Genomic DNA, 20,547 nt, shown 5'->3' with positions numbered 1-20,547 from the left:
GAAATGGTTTTCACTTCGCAGGTGTGCCTAATAAGCGTTGATTAGTGGAATTGTTTTGCTTCATCAATGGGGTTGGGACCACCAGTTGTTGTTGTGAATGAGAAGGTGTGTCCAAACCTTATATATATATATATATATATATATATATATATATATATATATATATATATATGTATGTGTGGGAAAAAAAATCACAAGACTACTTCATCTCTACAGGCCTGTTTCATGAGGGGGTTCCCTCAATCATCAGGAGATTTTAATGGGAGCATTCACATACCATGGTTTATACAGGGCACAGAGTGGGTGGGTACAGGCTGGTGTAGGGGCGTGGTGATTGGCTCATGTGTTACCTAGGAGGTGTTTCCGTCTGTGGCGGCATGCTGATACAATTTCGCTGCGCTTGTTGAGGGATGACTGGTCTGGACAGAATAGGTATTTTGTAATATATTTGCAAAGCTTTGCAGATATACATTCAGACCAGTCCAGCATATATCACCACGCCCCTACACCAGCCTGTACCCACCCACTCTGTGCCCTATATAAACCATGGTATGTGAATGCTCCCATTAAAATCTCCTGATGATTGAGGGAACCCCCTCATGAAACAGGCCTGTAGAGATGAAGTAGTCTTGTGATTTTTTTTCCCACACATACATATATTGCGCTCTACTACGGTATCGAGCACTATTTTTTGGATAACCTTATTAAGACATATATATATATATATATATATATATACATATATATATATATATATATATATATATATATATATATATATATATATATATGAAATAAATGCCGATTTTACTTATCGTTTCTTTTATTTATGAAAACAATTTTTTTTTTTTAGGAAACAAGTATTTTTTGGCAATGTTTACTATGGTCGTATATACACGTCTGTGGTGCTGCTTGTCATAATAGACAGTGTCTTTAAACAACAACTCTATTATGCTTGCATTTTGTGTTTTTATTTTCTACATGTTGTGGTTTTGAGGTAACGCTAGTTTTTTGTCGTATTTTAACACGGTCTCGGTACTGTTTTTAAAGGGGAACATTATCATCAGACCTATGTAAGCGTCAATATATACCTTGATGTTGCAGAAAAAAGACCATATATTTTTTTAACCGATTTCCGAACTCTAAATGGGTGAATTTTGGCGAATTAAACGCCTTTCTATTATTCGCTCTCGGAGCGATGACGTCACATCGGGAAGCAATCCGCCATTTTCTCAAACACCGAGTCAAATCAGCTCTGTTATTTTCCGTTTTTTCGACTGTTTTCCGTACCTTGGAGACATCATGCCTCGTCGGTGTGTTGTCGGAGGGTGTAACAACACGAACAGGGACGGATTCAAGTTGCACCAGTGGCCCAAAGATGCCAAAGTGGCAAGAAATTGGACGTTTGTTCCGCACACTTTACCGACGAAAGCTATGCTACGACAGAGATGACAAGAATGTGTGGATATCCTGCGACACTCAAAGCAGATGCATTTCCAACGATAAAGTCAAAGAAATATGCCGCCAGACCCCCATTGAATCTGCCGGAGTGTGTGAGCAATTCAGGGACAAAGGACCTCGGTAGCACGGCAAGCAATGGCGGCAGTTTGTTCCCGCAGACGAGCGAGCTAAACCCCCTGGATGTCTTGGCTCACACCATCCCTTATGCCACCGAAGATGATCAAGAGAAGAATATCGACCCTAGCTTCCCTGGCCTGCTGACATCAACTCCAAAACTGGACAGATCAGCTTTCAGGAAAAGAGAGCGGATGAGGGTATGTCTACAGAATATATTAATTGATGAAAATTGGGCTGTCTGCACTCTCAAAGTGCATGTTGTTGCCAAATGTATTTCATATGCTGTAAACCTAGTTCATAGTTGTTAGTTTCCTTTAATGCCAAACAAACACATACCAATCGTTGGTTAGAAGGCGATCGCCGAATTCGTCCTCGCTGGCTGTCGTGTCGTTTTCGTCGGTTTCGCTTGCATACGGTTCAAACCGATATGGCTCAGTTTCTTCTTCAATTTCGTTTTCGCTACCTGCCTCCACACTACAACCATCCGTTTCAATACATGCGTAATCTGTTGAATCGCTTAAGCCGCTGAAATCCGAGTCTGAATCCGAGCTAATGTCGCTATAGCTTGCTGTTCTATCCGCCATGTTTGTTTGTGTTGTCTTCACTATGTGACGTCACAGGAAAATGGACGGGTGGTTAAAATCAGGCACTTTGAAGCTTTTTTTAGGGATATTGCGTGATGGGTAAAATTTTGAAAAAAACTTTGAAAAATAACTGATTTTTAATGGTTTTAACCCTTCTGAAATTGTGATAATGTTCCCCTTTAACGTTGTGTCTAAGTAATAGAAAAGAAGAAATGTGTTCAGGTTGCTAGCAATGACTGGTTTGCAACATATTTTGCAGATTAACCTATCGTTGTTTGTTCAATATCTTTTTTTTTAATCCAAAAATTCAATTTTCGCACCGATTTATTTTTTGAAATTGTTAGTTTAGCTTCCATTGTCAGCTCCACAATATCAGATCTTGATCAGAATTGGTTCAAGTAATGGTGATGACACCCTGAAATGCTGGATGGGTCAACACTTTTTCTTACCCATTCGTGGTTGGGTGAAGCCTTGCGGCGAAAAATGCCTCTCGCCATCAGTCATCAAACTGTCATTACTTCAATTTAGATAGTCAAATCTCCTTCCAAAGAGAAGGGTTTCAGATTACATTTTCACATTATCAGAACCATCCCTTAAAGATCACACAAGATCTCCACTAACTATTTGCATACAGTAATTGTCACTAGTTCAAAGGTTTTAAGTCGACTAGAAACTCTTTTTATTTTGTTTTGTAATGGCCACGAATAGACAACAGCTTGGTTATGTTTGAGGCAACGAGACAGAAGAAGTGAAAGTGAAATAGTAATGGATCCATCATCCCGGTCTCCTCCCCCACTGCCGATGTATCACCACAGACCACCATCTGCTGTTATATGTTAACATCTGTGCTCGCTGCAGAACCAACACACACCCTACACACTGACACAGTCACTTGTAATCAAGCATACACTCATGGTGTTGAACATTATACAGATGTAAACACACATGTTGTACAAACCCCAAAACCAGTGAAGTTGGCACGTTGTGTAATTCGTAAATAAAAACAGAATACAATGATTTGCAAATCACTTTCAACTTATATTCAATTGAATAGACTGCAAAGACAAGATATTTAATGTTTGACCTAAAAAACATGTTTTTTTTTGCAAATAATCATTAACTTAGAATTTAATGGCAGCAAAAAAGTTGGCACAGGGGCATTTTAACCACTGTGTTACATGGCCTTTCCTTTTAACAACACTCAGTAAACGTTTGGGAACTGAGGAGACACATTTTTGAAGCTTCTCAGGTGGAATTCTTTCCCATTCTTGCTTGATGTACAGCTTAAGTTGTGGTATTTAAGGCTTCATAATGCGCCACGCATTTTCAATGGGTGACAGGTCTGGACTACAGGCAGGCCAGTCTAGTAGCCACCCTCTTTTACTATGAAGCCATGCTGTTGTAACACGTGGCTTGGCATTGTCATGCTGAAATAAGCAGGGGCGTCCATGATAACGTTGCTTGGATGGCAACATATGTTGCTCCAAAACCTGTATGTACCTTTCAGCATTAATGGTGCCTTCACAGATGTGTAAGTTACCCATGCCTTGGGCACTAACACACCCCCATACCATCACAGATGCTGGCTTTTGAACTTTGTGCCTAGAACAATCCGGATGGTTCATTTCCTCTTTGTTCCGGAGGACACGACGTCCACAGTTTGCAACAAACAATTTGAAATGTGGACTCCTCAGACCTCAGAACCCTTTTCCACTTTGCATTAGTCCTTCTTAGATGAGTTTGGGCCATGCAAAGCCGGCGAAGTTTCTGGGTGTTGTTGATAAATGGCTTTCGCTTTGCATAGGAGAGTTTTAACTTGCACTTACAGATGTAGCGACGGACTGTAGTTACTGATAGTGGTTTTATGAAGTGTTCCTGAGCACATGTGGTGATATCCTTTACACACTGATGTCGCTTTTTGATGCTGTACCGCCTGAGGGATCGAAGGTCCGTAATATCATCGCTTACGTGCAGTGATTTCTCCAGATTCTCTGAACCTTTTGATGATATTACGGACCGTAGATGGTGAAATCCCAAAATTCCTTGCAATAGCTGGTTCAGTAATGTTGTTCTTAAACTGTTCGACAATTTTCTCACGCATTTGTTCACAAAGTGGTGACCCTCGCCCCATCCTTGTTTGTGAATGACTGAGTATTTCATGGAAGCTGCTTTTATACCCAATCATGGCACCCACCTGTTCCCAATTAGCCTGTTCACCTGTGGGATGTTCCAAATAAGTGTTTGATGAACATTTCTAAACTTTCTCAGTCTTTTTTGCCACTTATGCCAGCTTTTTTGAAACATGTTGCAGGCATCAAACTCCAAATGAGCTAATATTTGCAAAAAAATAACAACGTTTTCCAGTTTGACTATTAAGTACCTTGTCTTTGCAGTCTATTCAATTGAATATAGGTTGAAAATGATTTGCAAATCATTATATTCTGTTTTTATTTACCATTTACACAACGTGCTAACTTCACTGGTTTTGGGTTTTGTATTTGTGGTCGTGTTATTATTTGTCTGAGAGTAACTCTGCTGATAAAAGCTATTTTAAAACATGCAGCGCTAAAAATTGACCAGTAGAGGGTGATAACGCTACACCTTAAGTTTAATTGTGATGAGTCACATACATTGTGTGCAATGTTTGATGTGACTGTGGTTTCATTTCTATATGTTTTTTTTCTTAAATACACTATGGACATTATTTATATATAATACACAATAGACGTTATACTTTTTTAATGTTTAATTTATGCTCATATTTTAAGTCTTACAAACCTAAGTGAAGGAAGAAGTGTAACGAAATACGATTGAGGAAAGGAAAACAATTCAAAAGAAAGAAAATCAAACCTCAACAAATCTTCTGGAGTTTCTGTTTCTTCATGCTGTTAACTATCTGTCTAGCTGCACACACTGGGAACGAGTAGCGAGGGCAGAACAATGACGCTGGTTGTTGAGAAACATCACATTCGCATCCGAATAGCGTTGTTGGGTATCATCCAGCAACAACTTTCTCATGATCAGTTGACATTTTTACCACACAGGAGTTAGGATTGTAAGATATGTTGTCGTTTACGTCCTGCTAATACCATCACCGTTGTGACCTCGGACTGTATTGTCTCTCTCATCTATCTGCTGTAACCTTTGCATGCACAAACACACTCTCTCAAACACCGGGGCAGCGTAAGGTCTCTGTAGTCTTCTCAAGGGATTTCAGCTGAATCTTTCATTTTTCTCTCCTTCACTCTGTCCTCTGTTTACTTTATGAGCGCCACATTCCCGCTGTTATGTCTTTATTACGCAAAAAAAATACATGTTACACTGTGCAACAACACAAATAAGACTAGATGAGGCAATTCCTGAAGAAATTGTGTGTGAATGCTCCAATGCTGAGGTTGAAGTGAAATGCTGACAGAATGTAGTATGAATGTAAGAATAGTTTGAATGTTGGAATGGTTTGAATGTTGAAGAGTTTGAATTTCCAGGAAAAACGGAATTTGGTTTGGAACTTGGGAAAGTGTTAGTTGGATGAGTGGAATGTGTTGATGTTGGAAACGTTTGAATCGGATGAAAAATGTGTGAATTGTGGAACTTTGAAGAATGTCCCATCCATTTCAATGGGAATTTCATGGAGGTTTGAGATTTTCGGGAAAACGTGAATTTTTTTGAAAATGCTAAAAAACTTGTATGAGTTCAAATGGTTGGTGTTGGCATTTTTCAAAACGGTCAAGAAATGTTGAAGTAGTAACATTTTTAATTGAGAAATGGTATGACGGAATTCCTGGAATTTCGGGAAAACCGGGAATTTTTCCAGTTCAAAATGCAACGTCGTTTTTTGTCCTGATTAAGAGAAATGTTTTGACGGTGCAATGGTTGAAGTGGGTTGGAAAATGTGGGAGAAGTAGTCGCCAGAAAAAAGGGTGAAAAAAGGGTTTGAAAAAAACGGGAATTCTGGGAATTCCTGGAATTTTTTTTACAACTTGGAAAAATTTGAGTTTGAATGTGCAGGATGAGTGCGAATTGTGGAACTTTGAAGAATGTCCCTTTCATTTCAATGGGAATTTCATGGAAATTTTGGGAAAACAGGAATTTTTTGGAAAATTCTAAAAAACTTGAATAGTCTGAATGAGTTCAAATGGTTGGTGTTGGAATTTTTCAAAACGGTCGAGAAATGTTGAAGTAGTAACATTTTTAATTGAGAAATTGTATTACGGAATTCCTGAAATTTCAGGAAAATCGTGAATTATTCCAGTTCAAAATACAACTTCTTTTTTGTCCTGATTAAGAGAAATGTTTTGACGGTGGAACGGTTGAAGTGAGTTGAAAAATGTGGGAGGTGTTGTAGCCAGAAAAAAGGGTGGAAAAAAAGGGTTTTAAAAAAAAAACGGGAATTCTGAGAATTCCTGGAATTTTTTACAACTTGGAAAAATTTGAGTTTGAATGTGCAGGACGAATGCGAATTGTGGAACTTTGAAGAATTTCTCATTCATTTCAATGGGAATTTCATGGAAATTTGGGAATTTCGGGAAAAGCGAGAATTTAAAAAAAAATGCTAAAAATCTTGAATGTGCAGAATGAGTTCAAATGGTTGGTGTTGGAGTTTTTCAAAACGGTCGAGAAATGTTGAAGTGGTAACATTTTTAATTGAGAAATGGCATGACGGAATTTCGGGAAAACCGGGAATTTTTCCAGGATAAAATGCAACTTCGTTTGATTAAGAGGAATGTTTTGAGGGTGGAACGATTGAAGTGGCTTGACAAATGTGGGAGGAGTCGTCGCCAGAAAAAAGGGTGAAAAAAGGGTTTGAAAAACTACGGGAATTCTGGGAATTCCTGGACTTTTTTACAATTTGTAATAATTTTTGTTTGAGATTGCAGGACGAGTGCGAATTGTGGAACTTTGAAGAATGTCCCATTAATTTCAATGGGAATTTCATGGAAATTTGGGAATTTCGGGAAAAGCGAGAATTTAAAAAAAAAAATGCTACAAGACTTGAATGTTCAGAATGAGTTGAAATGGTTGGTGTTAGAATTTTTCAAAACGGTCGAGAAATGTTGAAGTAGTAACATTTTTAATTGAAAAATGGTATGACGGAATTCCTGGAATTTCGGGAAAACCGGGAATTTTTCCAGTTCAAAATGCAACTTCGTTTTTTTGTCCTGATTAAGAGAAATGTTTTGATGGTGGAATGGTTGAAGTGGGTTGGAAAATGTGGGATGAGTAGTCGCCAGAAAAAAAGGGTTTGAAAAAAAACGGGAATTCTGGGAATTCCTGGAATTTTTTTACAACTTGGAAAAATGTGAGTTTGAATGTGCAGGATGAGTGCCAATTGTGGAACTTTGAAGAATGTCACATTAATTTCAATGGGAATTTCATGGAAATTTGGGAGTTTCGGGAAAACTGGAATTTTTTGGAAAATGCTAAAAAACTTAAATAGTCTGAATGAGGTTGAATGGTTGGTGTTGGTATTTTTCAAAACGGTCAAGAAATGTTGAAGTAGTAACATTTTTAATTGAGAAATGGTATGACGGAATTCCTGGAATTTCGGGAAAACCGGGAATTCTTCCAGTTCAAAATGCAACTTCGTTTTTTGTCCTGATTAAGAGAAATGTTTTGACGGTGGAACGGTTGAAGTGGGTTGGAAAATGTGGGAGGAGTAGTCGCCAGAAAAAAGGGTGAAAAAAGGGTTTGAAAAAAAAACGGGAATTCTGGGAATTCCTGGAATTTTTTTTACAACTTGGAAAAATTTGAGTTTGAATGTGCAGGATGAGTGCGAATTGTGGAACTTTGAAGAATGTCACATTCATTTCAATGGGAATTTCATGGAAATTTGGGAATTTCGGGAAAACGGGAATTTTTTGGAAAATGCTAAAAAACTTGAATGTGCAGAATGAGTTCAAATGGTTGGTGTTGGAATTTTCCAAAACAGTCGAGAAATGTTGAAGTAGGTACATTTTTAATTGAGAAATGGTATTACGGAATTCCTGGAATTTCAGGAAAACCGGGAATTTTTCCAGTTCAAAATGCAACTTCGTTTTTTGTCCTGATTAGCAGGAATGTTTTGTCGTTGGAACGGTTGAAGTGAGTTGAAAAATGTGGGAGGTGTTGTAGCCAGAAAAAAGGGTGAAAAAAAGGGTTTAAAAAAAACCGGGAATTCCTGGAATTTTTTACAATTTGGAAAAAGTTGAGTTTGAATGTGCAGGACGAGTGCGAATTGTGGAACTTTGAAGAATGTCCCATTCATTTCAATAGGAATTTCATGGAAATTTGGGAATTTCGGGAAAACGGGAATTTTTTGGAAAATGATAAAAAACTTGAATAGTCTGAATGAGTTCAAATGGTTGGTGTTGGAATTTTTCAAAACGGTTGAGAAATGTTGAAGTAGTTACATTTTTAATTGAGAAATGGTATTACGGAATTCCTGGAAATTCAGGAAAACCGGGAATTTTTCCAGTTCAAAATGCAACTTTGTTTTTTGTCCTGATTAGGAGGAATGTTTTGTCGTTGGAATGGTTGAAGTGAGTTGAAAAATGTGGGAGGTGTTGTAGCCAGAAAAAAGGGTAAAAAAAGCGTTTAGAAAAAAAAAGGGAATTCTGGGAATTCCTGGAATTTTTTACAACTTGGAAAAAATTGTAGTTTGAATGTGCAGGACGAGTGCGAATTGTGGAACTTTGAAGAATGTCCCATTCGTTTCAATGGGAATTTCATGGAAATTTGGGAATTTCGGGAAAAAAGGAATTTTTTGGAAAATTCTAAAAAACTTGAATAGTGGAATTTCGGGAAAACCGGGAATTTTTCCAGTTCAAAATGCAACTTTGTTTTTTGTCCTGATTAAGAGAAATGTTTTGACAGTGGAACGGTTGAAGTGGGTTGGAAAATGTGGGAGGAGTAGTCGCCAGAAAAAAGGGTGAAAAAAGGGTTTGAAAAAAACGGGAATTCAGGGAATTCCTGGAATTTTTTAGAACTTGAAAAAATGATAGGTTGAATGTGCAGGGTGAGTGGAATGTGTTGAAGGTGCAATGGTTTGAATCGGTTGAAAAAAGTGGTAATGGTGGAAGTTTATAAAATGGCCAATTCATTTTGAATGGGAACATTGTCCTGTAAAACGTAGAATTCTGGGAAATCTGAGAATTTGTGGAATTTGGCAAGGGAAAGCCCACGATTTCCCAAATAGGCTGAACAGTTTGAAGTTGGAACGGTTTGAACCGGGTGAAAAATGTGGAAGGTAGAGCGCGCCAAAATATAGAGAAGAAGTGGAAGAATAAATAGATGAAGTTTGGTGTAGAAAACCATATGTGAATAGAATAGAATTGTATTGTCATTATTACAGTGAACAGGTTCAAAGAACAACGAAATTGGATCAGATCCCCTAAGGTGCATACACAATAATATAGTAATATAAATAGTAAAAAAGATAAAAAAGAAGATATATATCTGTGGATGTTGCCTCCTAGCAGCTCCACTGTCAGACACGGCACAGGAGCCAAGCGTGCAGGTTTTAACAAGGTTTTAATAAACATAGGTTTTTAACAAAAAATTTTTCCAGCAAAACGCGACCTTTCAGTCACGTCCGTATCCTCTCTCCACTCCTTCTCCCGGCCGCTTACTGTTAAAGACGATTAGATGATGATTAGATTAACACGTACCACCTGTGAACACTAATCACCTGCCAGCTGTGTCTCGCCGTCGGCACTGCCACGCCCCCGTCTGATGGTGCTCTGTCCTCAGCACCATGGACAGAGGCGGTGACCTTTGCTCCTGCAGGCAGCGCTGACAACATCTTCCTCCACAATATCTATATACCGTATTTTTCGGACTATAAGTTGCAGTTTTTTTCATAGTTTGGCCGGGCTCCAGTGCGACTTATATATGTTTTTTTTTCCTTCTTTATTATGCATTTTCGGCAGATGCGACTTATACTCCGGTGCGACTTATACTCCGAAAAATACGGTACATATATATACATATATATACACATATATATACATATACATATATATATATATACACATTTACACACATATACATATATACATATATATATATATATATATATATATATATATATATATATATATATATATATATATATATATATATTTATATATTTATATGTATATATCTCCATCCATTTTCTACCACGTGTCCCGTTCGGGAGTGACAGAGGTGTAAGGTGACGGGTTATTGCACATTATTCTGTTTCACAGTCCAGTATTATTGCACTTATCAAGAGGCCATTTGGGATATATTGCACAGTCCAACATTATTGCACATTATAGTCTGAAAAATAAAAGACATGACACATGAGGACATGACGGACACATTGTGCTCACTCAGGGCCTGTTTAAAGGGGAACATTATCACCAGACCTATGTAAGCGTCAATATATACCTTGATGTTGCAGAAAAAAGACCATATATTTTTTCAACCGATTTCCGAACTCTAAATGGGTGAATTTTGGCAAATTAAACACCTTTCTATTATTCGCTCTCGGAGCGATGACGTCACAATGTGACGTCACATCGGGAAGCAATCCGCCATTTTCTCAAACACCGAGTCAAATCAGCTCTGTTATTTTCTGTTTTTTCGACTGTTTTCCGTACCTTGGAGACATCATGCCTCGTCGGTGTGTTGTCGGAGGGTGTAACAACACGAACAGGGATGGATTCAAGTTGCACCAGTGGCCCAAAGATTCGAAAGTGGCAAGAAATTGGACGTTTGTTCCGCACACTTTACCGACGAAAGCTATGCTACGACAGAGATGGCAAGAATGTGTGGATATCCTGCGACACTCAAAGCAAATGCATTTCCAACGATAAAGTCAAAGAAATCTGCTGCCAGACCCCCATTGAATCTGCCTGAGTGTGTGAGCAATTCAGGGACAAAGGACCTCGGTAGCACGGCAAGCAATGGCGGCAGTTTGTTCCCGCAGACGAGCGAGCTAAACCCCCTGCCACCGAAAATGATCAAGAGAAGAATATCGACCCTAGCTTCCCTGGCCTGCTGACATCAACTCCAAAACTGGACAGATCAGCTTTCAGGAAAAGATAGCAGATGAGGGTATGTCTACAGAATATATTAATTGATGAAAATTGGGCTTTCTGCACTCTCAAAGTGCATGTTGTTGCCAAATGTATTTCATATGCTGTAAACCTAGTTCATAGTTGTTAGTTTCCTTTAATGCCAAACAAACACATACCAATCGTTGGTTAGAAGGCGATCGCCGAATTCGTCCTCGCTTTCTCCCGTGTCGCTGGCTGTCGTGTCGTTTTCGTCGGTTTCGCTTGCATACGGTTCAAACCGACATGGCTCAATAGCTTCAGTTTCTTCTTCAATTTCGTTTTCGCTACCTGCCTCCACACTACAACCATCCGTTTCAATACATGCGTAATCTGTTGAATCGCTTAAGCCGCTGAAATCCGAGTCTGAATCCGAGCTAATGTCGCTATATCTTGCTGTTCTATCGGCCATGTTTGTTTGTGTTGGCATCACTATGTGACGTCACAGGAAAATGGACGGGTGTATATAACGATGGTTAAAATCAGGCACTTTGAAGCTTTTTTTTAGGGATATTGCGTGATGGGTAAAATTTTGAAAAAAACTTCGAAAAATAAAATAAGCCACTGGGAACTGATTTTTAATGGTTTTTAACCCTTCTGAAATTGTGATAATGTTCCCCTTTAATGCCCGTTCAATGTGTGAATGCTTTGGAGCATTCACACAATACGCTCTTGCATGTACTTTTCATGATTGTGAAAGGGTTAATTAGAACCCCCCCCAGTGTTTTTTCTGTCTTTGACATTCGCCACTTGTAATGTCTGTCAATCTTTCATGTTGGTCACGCTCGCTGGAAGAAATCCCAGGCAGACACTGAATGTGTAATAGTACATCACCCAGTTGATCCATCATTGCAGTGACTCATTAACATGTTAAAAGACCAGCATGGGGAGGTTCATTTGCAAACATCTTTTTTTTCTCTAATGAGAGGCATTTAATTAACCCTTCTGCAACCCCCAGATTGACTATGCACACACAGTCTTAGGACCCTAAAAGGGATCTTACATCAAATCACGTTATTTGTGTTTTACTGTCAATGCGAAAACTTTTAACAACTTCAGATCTATCTGTTAATATAGAGTTGGTTTTATTTATTAGGTTTGATTTATTGTCTTTTTGTCATTTCTTTTTTTACCAATGGGAAAATACAAAATATGCAATATCTCTAAGGTAAGAGTACAATATTTAAGGTTGGGTAATTACAGCTTTTGATACTGTACTATTGGTTTTGATGTAGTAGAGCAGTGTTTTTCAACCTTTTTTGAGCCAAGGCACATTTTCTGCGTTGAAAAAATGCAGAAATCACCAAAAAACGAAACTCAGTTGACAGTAAAAACTCGTTGCAATTGTTGGATATGACTTTAAACCATAACCAAGCATGCATCACTATAGCTCTTGTCTCAAAGTAGGTGTACTGTCACCACCTGTCACATCACGCCCTGACTTATTTGGATTTTTTTGCTGTTTTCCTGTGTGTAGTGTTTTAGTCCTATTTTGGTGGCTTTTCCTCTTTTTGTTGGTATTTTCCTGTAGCAGTTTCATGTCTTCCTTTGAGCGATATTTCCCGCATCTACTTTGTTTTAGTAATCAAGAATATTTAAGTTGTTTTTATCCTTCTTTGTGGGGACATTGTTGATTGTCATGTCATGTTCGAATGTACATTGTGGACGCCGTCTTTGCTCCGCAGTAAGTCTTTGCTGTCGTCCAGCATTCTGTTTTTGTTTACTTTGTAGCCAGTTCAGTTTTAGTTTCGTTCTGCATAGCTATCCCTAAGCTTCAATGCCTTTTCTTAGGGGCACTCACCTGTTTGTTTATTTTTGATTTAAGCATTAGACACCTTTTTACCTTCAAACTGCCTCCCGCTGTTTCCGACATCTACAAAGCAATTAGCAACCGGCTGCCACCTACTGATATGGAGGAGTATTACACGGTTACTCTTCCGAGCTCTAGACAGCACAGACACCCAACAACAACACATCATTTGCAGACTATAATTACTGGTTTGCAAAAAAATACTTTTTTAACCCAAATAGGTGAATTTAGATAATCTCCCACGGCACACCAGACTGTATCTCACGACACACTAGTGTGCCGCGGCACAGTGGTTGAAAAACACTGTAGTAGAGCACAGGTGTCAAACGCAAGGCCCAGGGTCCAGATCTGGCCCGCGACATCATTTTATCATTAAAGTACTTCATATTTTTTCACTAAATGTAATAGATTTTTTTCATTTTGACAGAAAAAAAAATATATGTACTGCTTAAAATTGCATGCCTTTTAAACTTTAATAGTATACAATATTGCAACAAATATTACAGTATATTATCATACTTTACAAACGTGTTTTTGTCTAAATAAAAATACTTAACTTCACAGCAAACTACCCATCAAATTAATAAAAATTACAATACATTTTACATTGTTCTTTACAGCATATTTCTGTAAATTGACAACAAAGTGCTGCAGGAAACCTTGATATATATATATATATATATATATATATATATATATATATATATATATATAATATTGATAAATTAGCTCCTTATATTTAACCACATTGTCCCTCTATACGACTTTTTTTTATAGTCATACCATTCAGTGAAAACCTGTTTTTATTCATTAAAATTTTTTTTATTAAAAAAAATAAATAAATATATATATATATATATATATATATATATATATATATATATATTAGGGCTGCAACAACTAATCGATTAAACCAATTAAAATCGATTATAAAAATAGTTGCCGATTAATTTAGTCATCGATTCGTTGGATCTATGCTATGCGCATGCGCAGAGGCTACTTTTTTTTTTTTTTTTTTTTTTTTTTTTTAATGTATTTTTAAAAAATAAACCTTTATTTATAAACTGCAACATTTACAAACAGCTGAGAAACAATAATCAAAATAAGTATAATGCCAGTATGCTGTTTTTTTTCAATAAAATACTGGAAAGGATAGAAATGTAGTTTGTCTCTTGTATCCGATTATTAATCGATTAATCGAAGTAATAATTGACAGATTAATCGATTCTCAAATGAGTTGTTAGTTGCAGCCCTAATATATATATATATATATATATATATATATATATATATATATATATATATATATATATATATATATATATATATATCCATCCATCCATTTTCTACCGCTTGTCCCGTTCGGGGTCGCGGGGGTTGCTGCAGCCTATCTAGGCTGCACATGGGCGGCAGGCGGGGTACACCCTGGACAAGTCGCTACCTCATCGCAGGGCTATACATATATATATATATATATATATATATATATATATATATATATATATTGCCAAAAGTATTTGGCCACCTGCCTTGACTCACATATGAACTTGAAGTGCCATCCCATTCCTAACCCATAGGGTTCAATATGACCTTTTGCAGCTATTACAGCTTCAACTCTTCTGGGAAGGCTGTCCACAAGGTTGTGGTGTGTGTTTTCGGAATTTCCGACCATTCTTCCAAAAGCGCATTGGTGAGGTCACACACGGATGCCGGTCGAGAAGGCCTGGCTCTCAGTCTCCGTTCTAATTCATCCCAAAGGTGTTCTATTGGGGTTCAGGTCAGGACTCTGTGCAGGCCAGTCAAGTTCACCTGTCATCCATGTCTTTATGGACCTTGCTTTGTGCACTGGTGCACAGTCATGTTGGATGAGGAAAGGGGCCCGCTCCAAACTGTTCCCACAAGGTTGGGAGCATGGAATTGTCCAAAATGTTATGGTATCCTGGAGCATTCAAAGTTCCTTTTCATTGGAACTAAGGGGCCAAGCCCAACTCCTGAAAAAACAACCCCACACCATAATTCCTCCTCCACCAAATTTCACACTCGGCACGATGCAGTCGGAAATGTACCGTTCTCCTGGCAACCTCCAAACCCAGACTGGTCCGTCAGAAAGTTCACGACTGGATTTGTTGCACAGGTGGCATCCTATGACTGAGCTCCTTAGATCGGCCCATTCTTTCACACGTTTGTAGAAAATAGTGACGTGCAGTCAGGGGAGGCAGGTGAGGCGGCGCCTCACTTGCCATCAGGGAAAGAAAAAAAATGTAAAAAGAAAAAAAATAATTAAATTGTTATATGTATCCAGTGATTATACTATAAAGTTATTTTCCATTTAACTTCACCAGTTTTAGATAATTTTTATTCAAAATCGCTGAATTTTCACATTTGCCGTTCAAATACTGAGAAGAGACGGTGCGGTGAGCAGCAGCCAGTTGAGGCACGTCACTCAGTGCCTCAACATGGATTGCGCAATGACTCGGCTAACTGCTGGCCTGCTGTGCAGTGAGACCGTATTGCTATATGAACTATACTATACATTTCCATAGTTTAGTTAGCTGAGGTATATAATGTACAGTGTATTTTGTCAACAACTGTATGTGTGTAACGTATTTCTTGTGCTGAGCGATCATAAAACGGCTGCAAAAGACGCACTGGCTGAGGCTCCAGTAATCCCGCCTCCTGCACCCCCGCTGTAGAATGGTTATAGCAACTGAAGCCCACACTTAAACTTTCCACGTGCAAGATTGAATCTATTTAAAAAAGTTATTTCATAAGAAGCCAAAAAGTGCAAAAACAATAATGTTGGTGTTGGAGGAGTTGTGAATGACTGCAGGGCCACAACATTAGGTACACCTGCAGACTGCAGGTGTATCTAATTCACAACTCCTCCAACACGAACATTATTGTTTTTGCACTTTTTGGCTTCTTATTAAATAACTTTTGTAACCTATTTTCATGGGCTTTCCTCTTTGTGATGTTAAGTTCCTGTTATGCGCTGTTATACAGTATATGCCTTGAGCTCTTATTTTGAAGGCGCTAAGAGCGGAAGTGACAACACGTTGGAGTGGAGCGGAAGTTTTTGAAAGAAGGTAAATAAAGTGGTCCTCGTGTAAACTGGCGCCTCTGTGTTTGTTATTTTGTAGTTTCATACAGTATAGGCGACATTTATAAACCCTCGGTTACTCTTTTTTAAATATATTCAATCTTGCACGTGGAAAGTTTAAGTGAGGGCTTTAGTTGCGGCGCATGGACTTCATTTATAAGTAAAGGTAAGACCATAATAACGTTTTTTTTTAATTAATTGTGCTTTTTTGTGTGCTACAGTTTGTATGTGTAAAGTTACAGTTAAGTTGAAGTAGCAATGATTGTCACACACACACTAGGTGTGGTGAAATTTGTCCTCTGCATTTGACCCATCCCCTTGATCACCCCCTGGGAGGTGAGGGGAGCAGTGGGCAGCAGCGGCGCCACGCCCGGGAATAATTTTTGGTGATTTAACCCCCAATTCCAACCCTTGATGCTGAGTGCCAAGCAGGAAAGAATGCTGGTATGAGCTTTTAAACATAACCCGTTAACTGCTGCCAATCAAATGGTGAATAAGATACTCTTTAGGGTTCATATGTTTGTAAATCTGACTGTGATGAAGTCAGTACTTGATTTTATACACCTTTTATACACCAAGTGATTTATTTATTTACATTTATTGATTAGGACACCTGATTCTGATGATTTGGATGGGTGGCCAAATACTTTTGGCAATATATATATACTGTATATATATATATTGCCTCCCACAATTGAATAGCAGCATTTTCACTGAAAGACTTGCGATTGTTTATTCATGATTTCACAAGGAGGTGGAATTAATCAGCTGGTTTAAACAATACCCTATGAAGTGCAGGTTCTATAAATACCCTGCAGCCCACCGGGGTTAGGAACCTGCCGCTGGGATCTGTTGCTGAACTTGTTTACAAAGTACCAGCACCAGGTAGTTTTCTGTCAAAGCGGTGTTGTGTCGGCCTGTGTAAGAAGTGATCACATGTTGAAATAAGCTCCATTTCGGTCTCCATTTTTGCTCGGTGCAACCCTGGAAACAGGTCCTCTCGCATCTCGTTGACCCTTTTAGCTGTCATCATGCATAGCATTTGCAGCCGCTGCTCGGACCGTGATGGATGCTCATTATGTGTGTTTCCACCTGAGGCCCGGGACTGACGGATTATCCCTGTGCTGGTTGTAACTGCGAGCTCCTTGCAAATGGGACCGGTTTTCATTGCTGTGGAACACGTGCTTACTGTACTTTGATGATGGAGATGGATGTGCTGTGCTTCCCCCCGCATGATTAGCACACATGGTACGTAGTAGCTTTGGGGAACCAGTTTGATGGAAAGCAAACAGGAGACTGTGAGTAATAGGACATGTTCAAAAAGTCAAAGATTTATTATACTCACTCCAAATATTATTTTGTTATTGCAAGTTTTGTTCCTGTTGTTCATCAGCTTCCTTTAGGTAAATATTTCATTTTACTACCTTTCAAATACAAAATATGCAATATTTCTAAAAAAACAAAAAACCAAGTTGCTGAGTAAAATATTTATTGTTGGGTAATTACAGTCTTGTAGGTCAATAATTCCTGCCAGCATTAATTTTGATGTAGTAGACAAAAACTGATTATTTTAGTCATCGAGCCCTGACTGGAGGGTGAGGCAGGCATAAATAGTAGCCTGTATGGCAACTGCAACCAGGTGTACCAGGCTGCAGGAAACGGAACCAAAGTAAGAGCGCGGACAGGAAATGGGCACACACACAGAGGATAACCCAAAAATAACCAAACTGTCAGTTCCACTGTCAGTTGTGTGGTGTTCGGGTCTGCGGGACCCGTTTTCATTTTTTATGAAAAGAAAAATGATACAATTAATTAATTTTTCAAACTGAGACTCACTGACTTTGGCTCATTTTCCGTGAAGAACATATATCAGAATACATATTTAATGACCACACACCCTACACATTTCTATTACATATAAGATGTCCGGGTCCACTGAACCTGGGGCTAATGGAAGTGTGGAAATTGATGTTCTGTGTACCACACACACACACACACACACACACACACACACACACACACACACACACACACACACACACACACACACACACGCACACACGCACACACACACAAATACACAGCAGGCCTAGACAGGAGGAGGACAGAGTGTAGATACACAGAACATCAGAGGGTCAAATGTGCGAGAAAAGGAGAGCAGACAGTGTTGACAAACAATGTTGCAACTTTTCTATTACATATAAGATGTCCGGGTCCACTGAACCCGAGGCTAATAGAAGTGTGGAAATTGATGTTCTGTGTACCACACACACACACACACACACACACACACACACACACACACACACACACACACACACACACACACACACACACACTCACACATGCACGCACACACACACACGCACAGCAGGCCTAGGCAGGAGGAGGACAGAGTGTAGGTACACAGAACATCAAATGGTCAAAAGTGCGAGAAAATGAGAGCAGACAGTGTTGACAAACAATGTTGCAACCTTTCTATTACATATAAGATGTCCGGGTCCACTGGACCCGGGGGCTAATAGAAGTGTGGAAATTGATGTTCTGTGTGCCCCACACACACACACACACACACACACACACACACACAGACACACACACACACACACACACACACACACAGCAGGCCTAGACAGGAGCAGGACAGGGTGTAGGTACACAGAACATCAGAGGGTCAAATGTGCAAGAAAAGGAGAGCAAACAGTGTTGACAAACAATGTTGCAACCTTTCTATTATATATAAGATGTCCGGGTCCACTGAACCCGGGGCTAATAGAAGTGTGGAAATTGATGTTCTGTGTACCACACACACACACACACACACACACACACACACACACACACACACACACACACACACACACACACACACACACACACACACACACACAGCAGGCCTAGACAGGAGGAGGACAGGGTGTAGGTACACTGATCATCAGAGGGTCAAATGTGCGAGAAAATGAGAGCAGACAATGTTGACAAACAATGTTGCAACCTTGTGTGGGAACCGCAGGTGCAGAAACACAAAAGAAGAATCCCTGTCGGATGCAGAAACTGGCAGAGACATTTTCCGTGCAACGTTCATATTTTTGTCACTCAGCCAGCGTTTGTGGGTCTGACGAACCCGTTGCATTTTGTGGCTTTTTAATGCCTCACAATCAAACACTTTTATGTTAAAATACTGAACAGATGTTTATTGGGATAAGGTAAACATCTGTTCAGTATTTTAACATAAAAGTGTTTGATTGTGAGGCATTAAAAGCCACAAAATGCAACGGGTCCATCAGACCCACAAACGCTGGCTGAGTAACAATATAAACATTACACAAGGGTTAACATACCGTATTTTCCGGACTATAGAGCGCACCGGTATATAAGCCGCACCCAGTCAATTTGAGAAGAAAACAATATATACATCGTGAAATGAGAAATATTTTGTAAATGTTTATCGGTGCCTGTAACAAGGCAGTAAAACGGCTGATCAAACAAAACAGAAGTCATTGAAGCTAGCTCTCCAGTCAGCTGAACAGATTCAATAACTCCTTAAGCTGTACATCAAGCAAGAATGGGAAATAATTCCACCTAAAAAGTTTTAAAAAATGGTCTCCTCAGTTCCCAAACGTTTACTGAGTGTTGTTAAAAGAAAAGGCCATGTAACACAGTGGTAAAAATGCCCCTGTGCCAACTTTTTTGCAATATGTTGCTGCCATTAAATTCTGAGTTAATGATTATTTGAGAAAAAAAACAAAACAAGTTTCTTAGTTCGAACATTGCCGTTTTGGTTTTTGTGACCAACAGACTGCCTCGTACAACCTTTCACTGGCAACTCTTAAACAACGAATATCTTTTCATGTCACTCACTGTCTGTTCTGTTTCTTTCTTCCAGAGGGACGATTGGTCGCGCGAGTCGAGCCTAATTTTGGAGAACGGGAAAGAACAGCTGATGTTCGAGGTGGCCCTCAATGACACCGGCTCAGCAGGGCTGGGCGTCAGCCTCAAAGGAAACAAGTCGAGGGAAACCGGGGAGGACCTGGGAATTTTCATCAAATCCATTATTCACGGCGGGGCTGCTTACAAGGTGACTGTTCCACAACTTTTCCAAGAATGCATTCATTTTTAATTAAGAGTTTTTAATAGAATATAACAGAATGGAATGCTATTGTCACTATGCATGTAACATTACATTGGTGCAGACATGCAGTAGAAACCAAACAATATAAAAACATTAGGGCGGTCAAAATTTAATAGTTAACCACAAAAAATGATTGTATTAATCACAAACACATTTTGATTAATCATGCTATTTATTTTGACCCATATCTTTTACCGTTTTACCGGTTATCTTTTACCGTAACCGTGTCAAACTCAAGGCCCAGAAATAATATGTATCAATAAAGTACTGTTTTCTTACTAAAT

At 38.9% G+C, this 20,547-nt stretch overlaps 1 protein-coding gene across 3 annotated transcripts in view; it reads left to right on the top strand.

The window, feature by feature from the left end:
* The window catches only part of pard3bb (par-3 family cell polarity regulator beta b), a 432,163-nt gene that overhangs the window by 142,777 nt on the left and 268,839 nt on the right, over positions 1-20,547 (top strand). For all 3 annotated transcript variants that reach the window (XM_061926590.1, XM_061926589.1, XM_061926591.1), the window contains one exon: positions 20,018-20,209. In XM_061926590.1, the coding sequence (XP_061782574.1) occupies positions 20,018-20,209 (192 nt within the window). The remainder of the gene's footprint in view (positions 1-20,017; positions 20,210-20,547) is intronic.

This window comes from Nerophis lumbriciformis, linkage group LG31 (assembly GCF_033978685.3).
Source record: "Nerophis lumbriciformis linkage group LG31, RoL_Nlum_v2.1, whole genome shotgun sequence".
Lineage (NCBI taxonomy): Eukaryota > Metazoa > Chordata > Actinopteri > Syngnathiformes > Syngnathidae > Nerophis > Nerophis lumbriciformis.
Note: the sequence above shows the minus strand (reverse complement) of the source record. Positions and strands in the feature narration are given on the sequence as shown.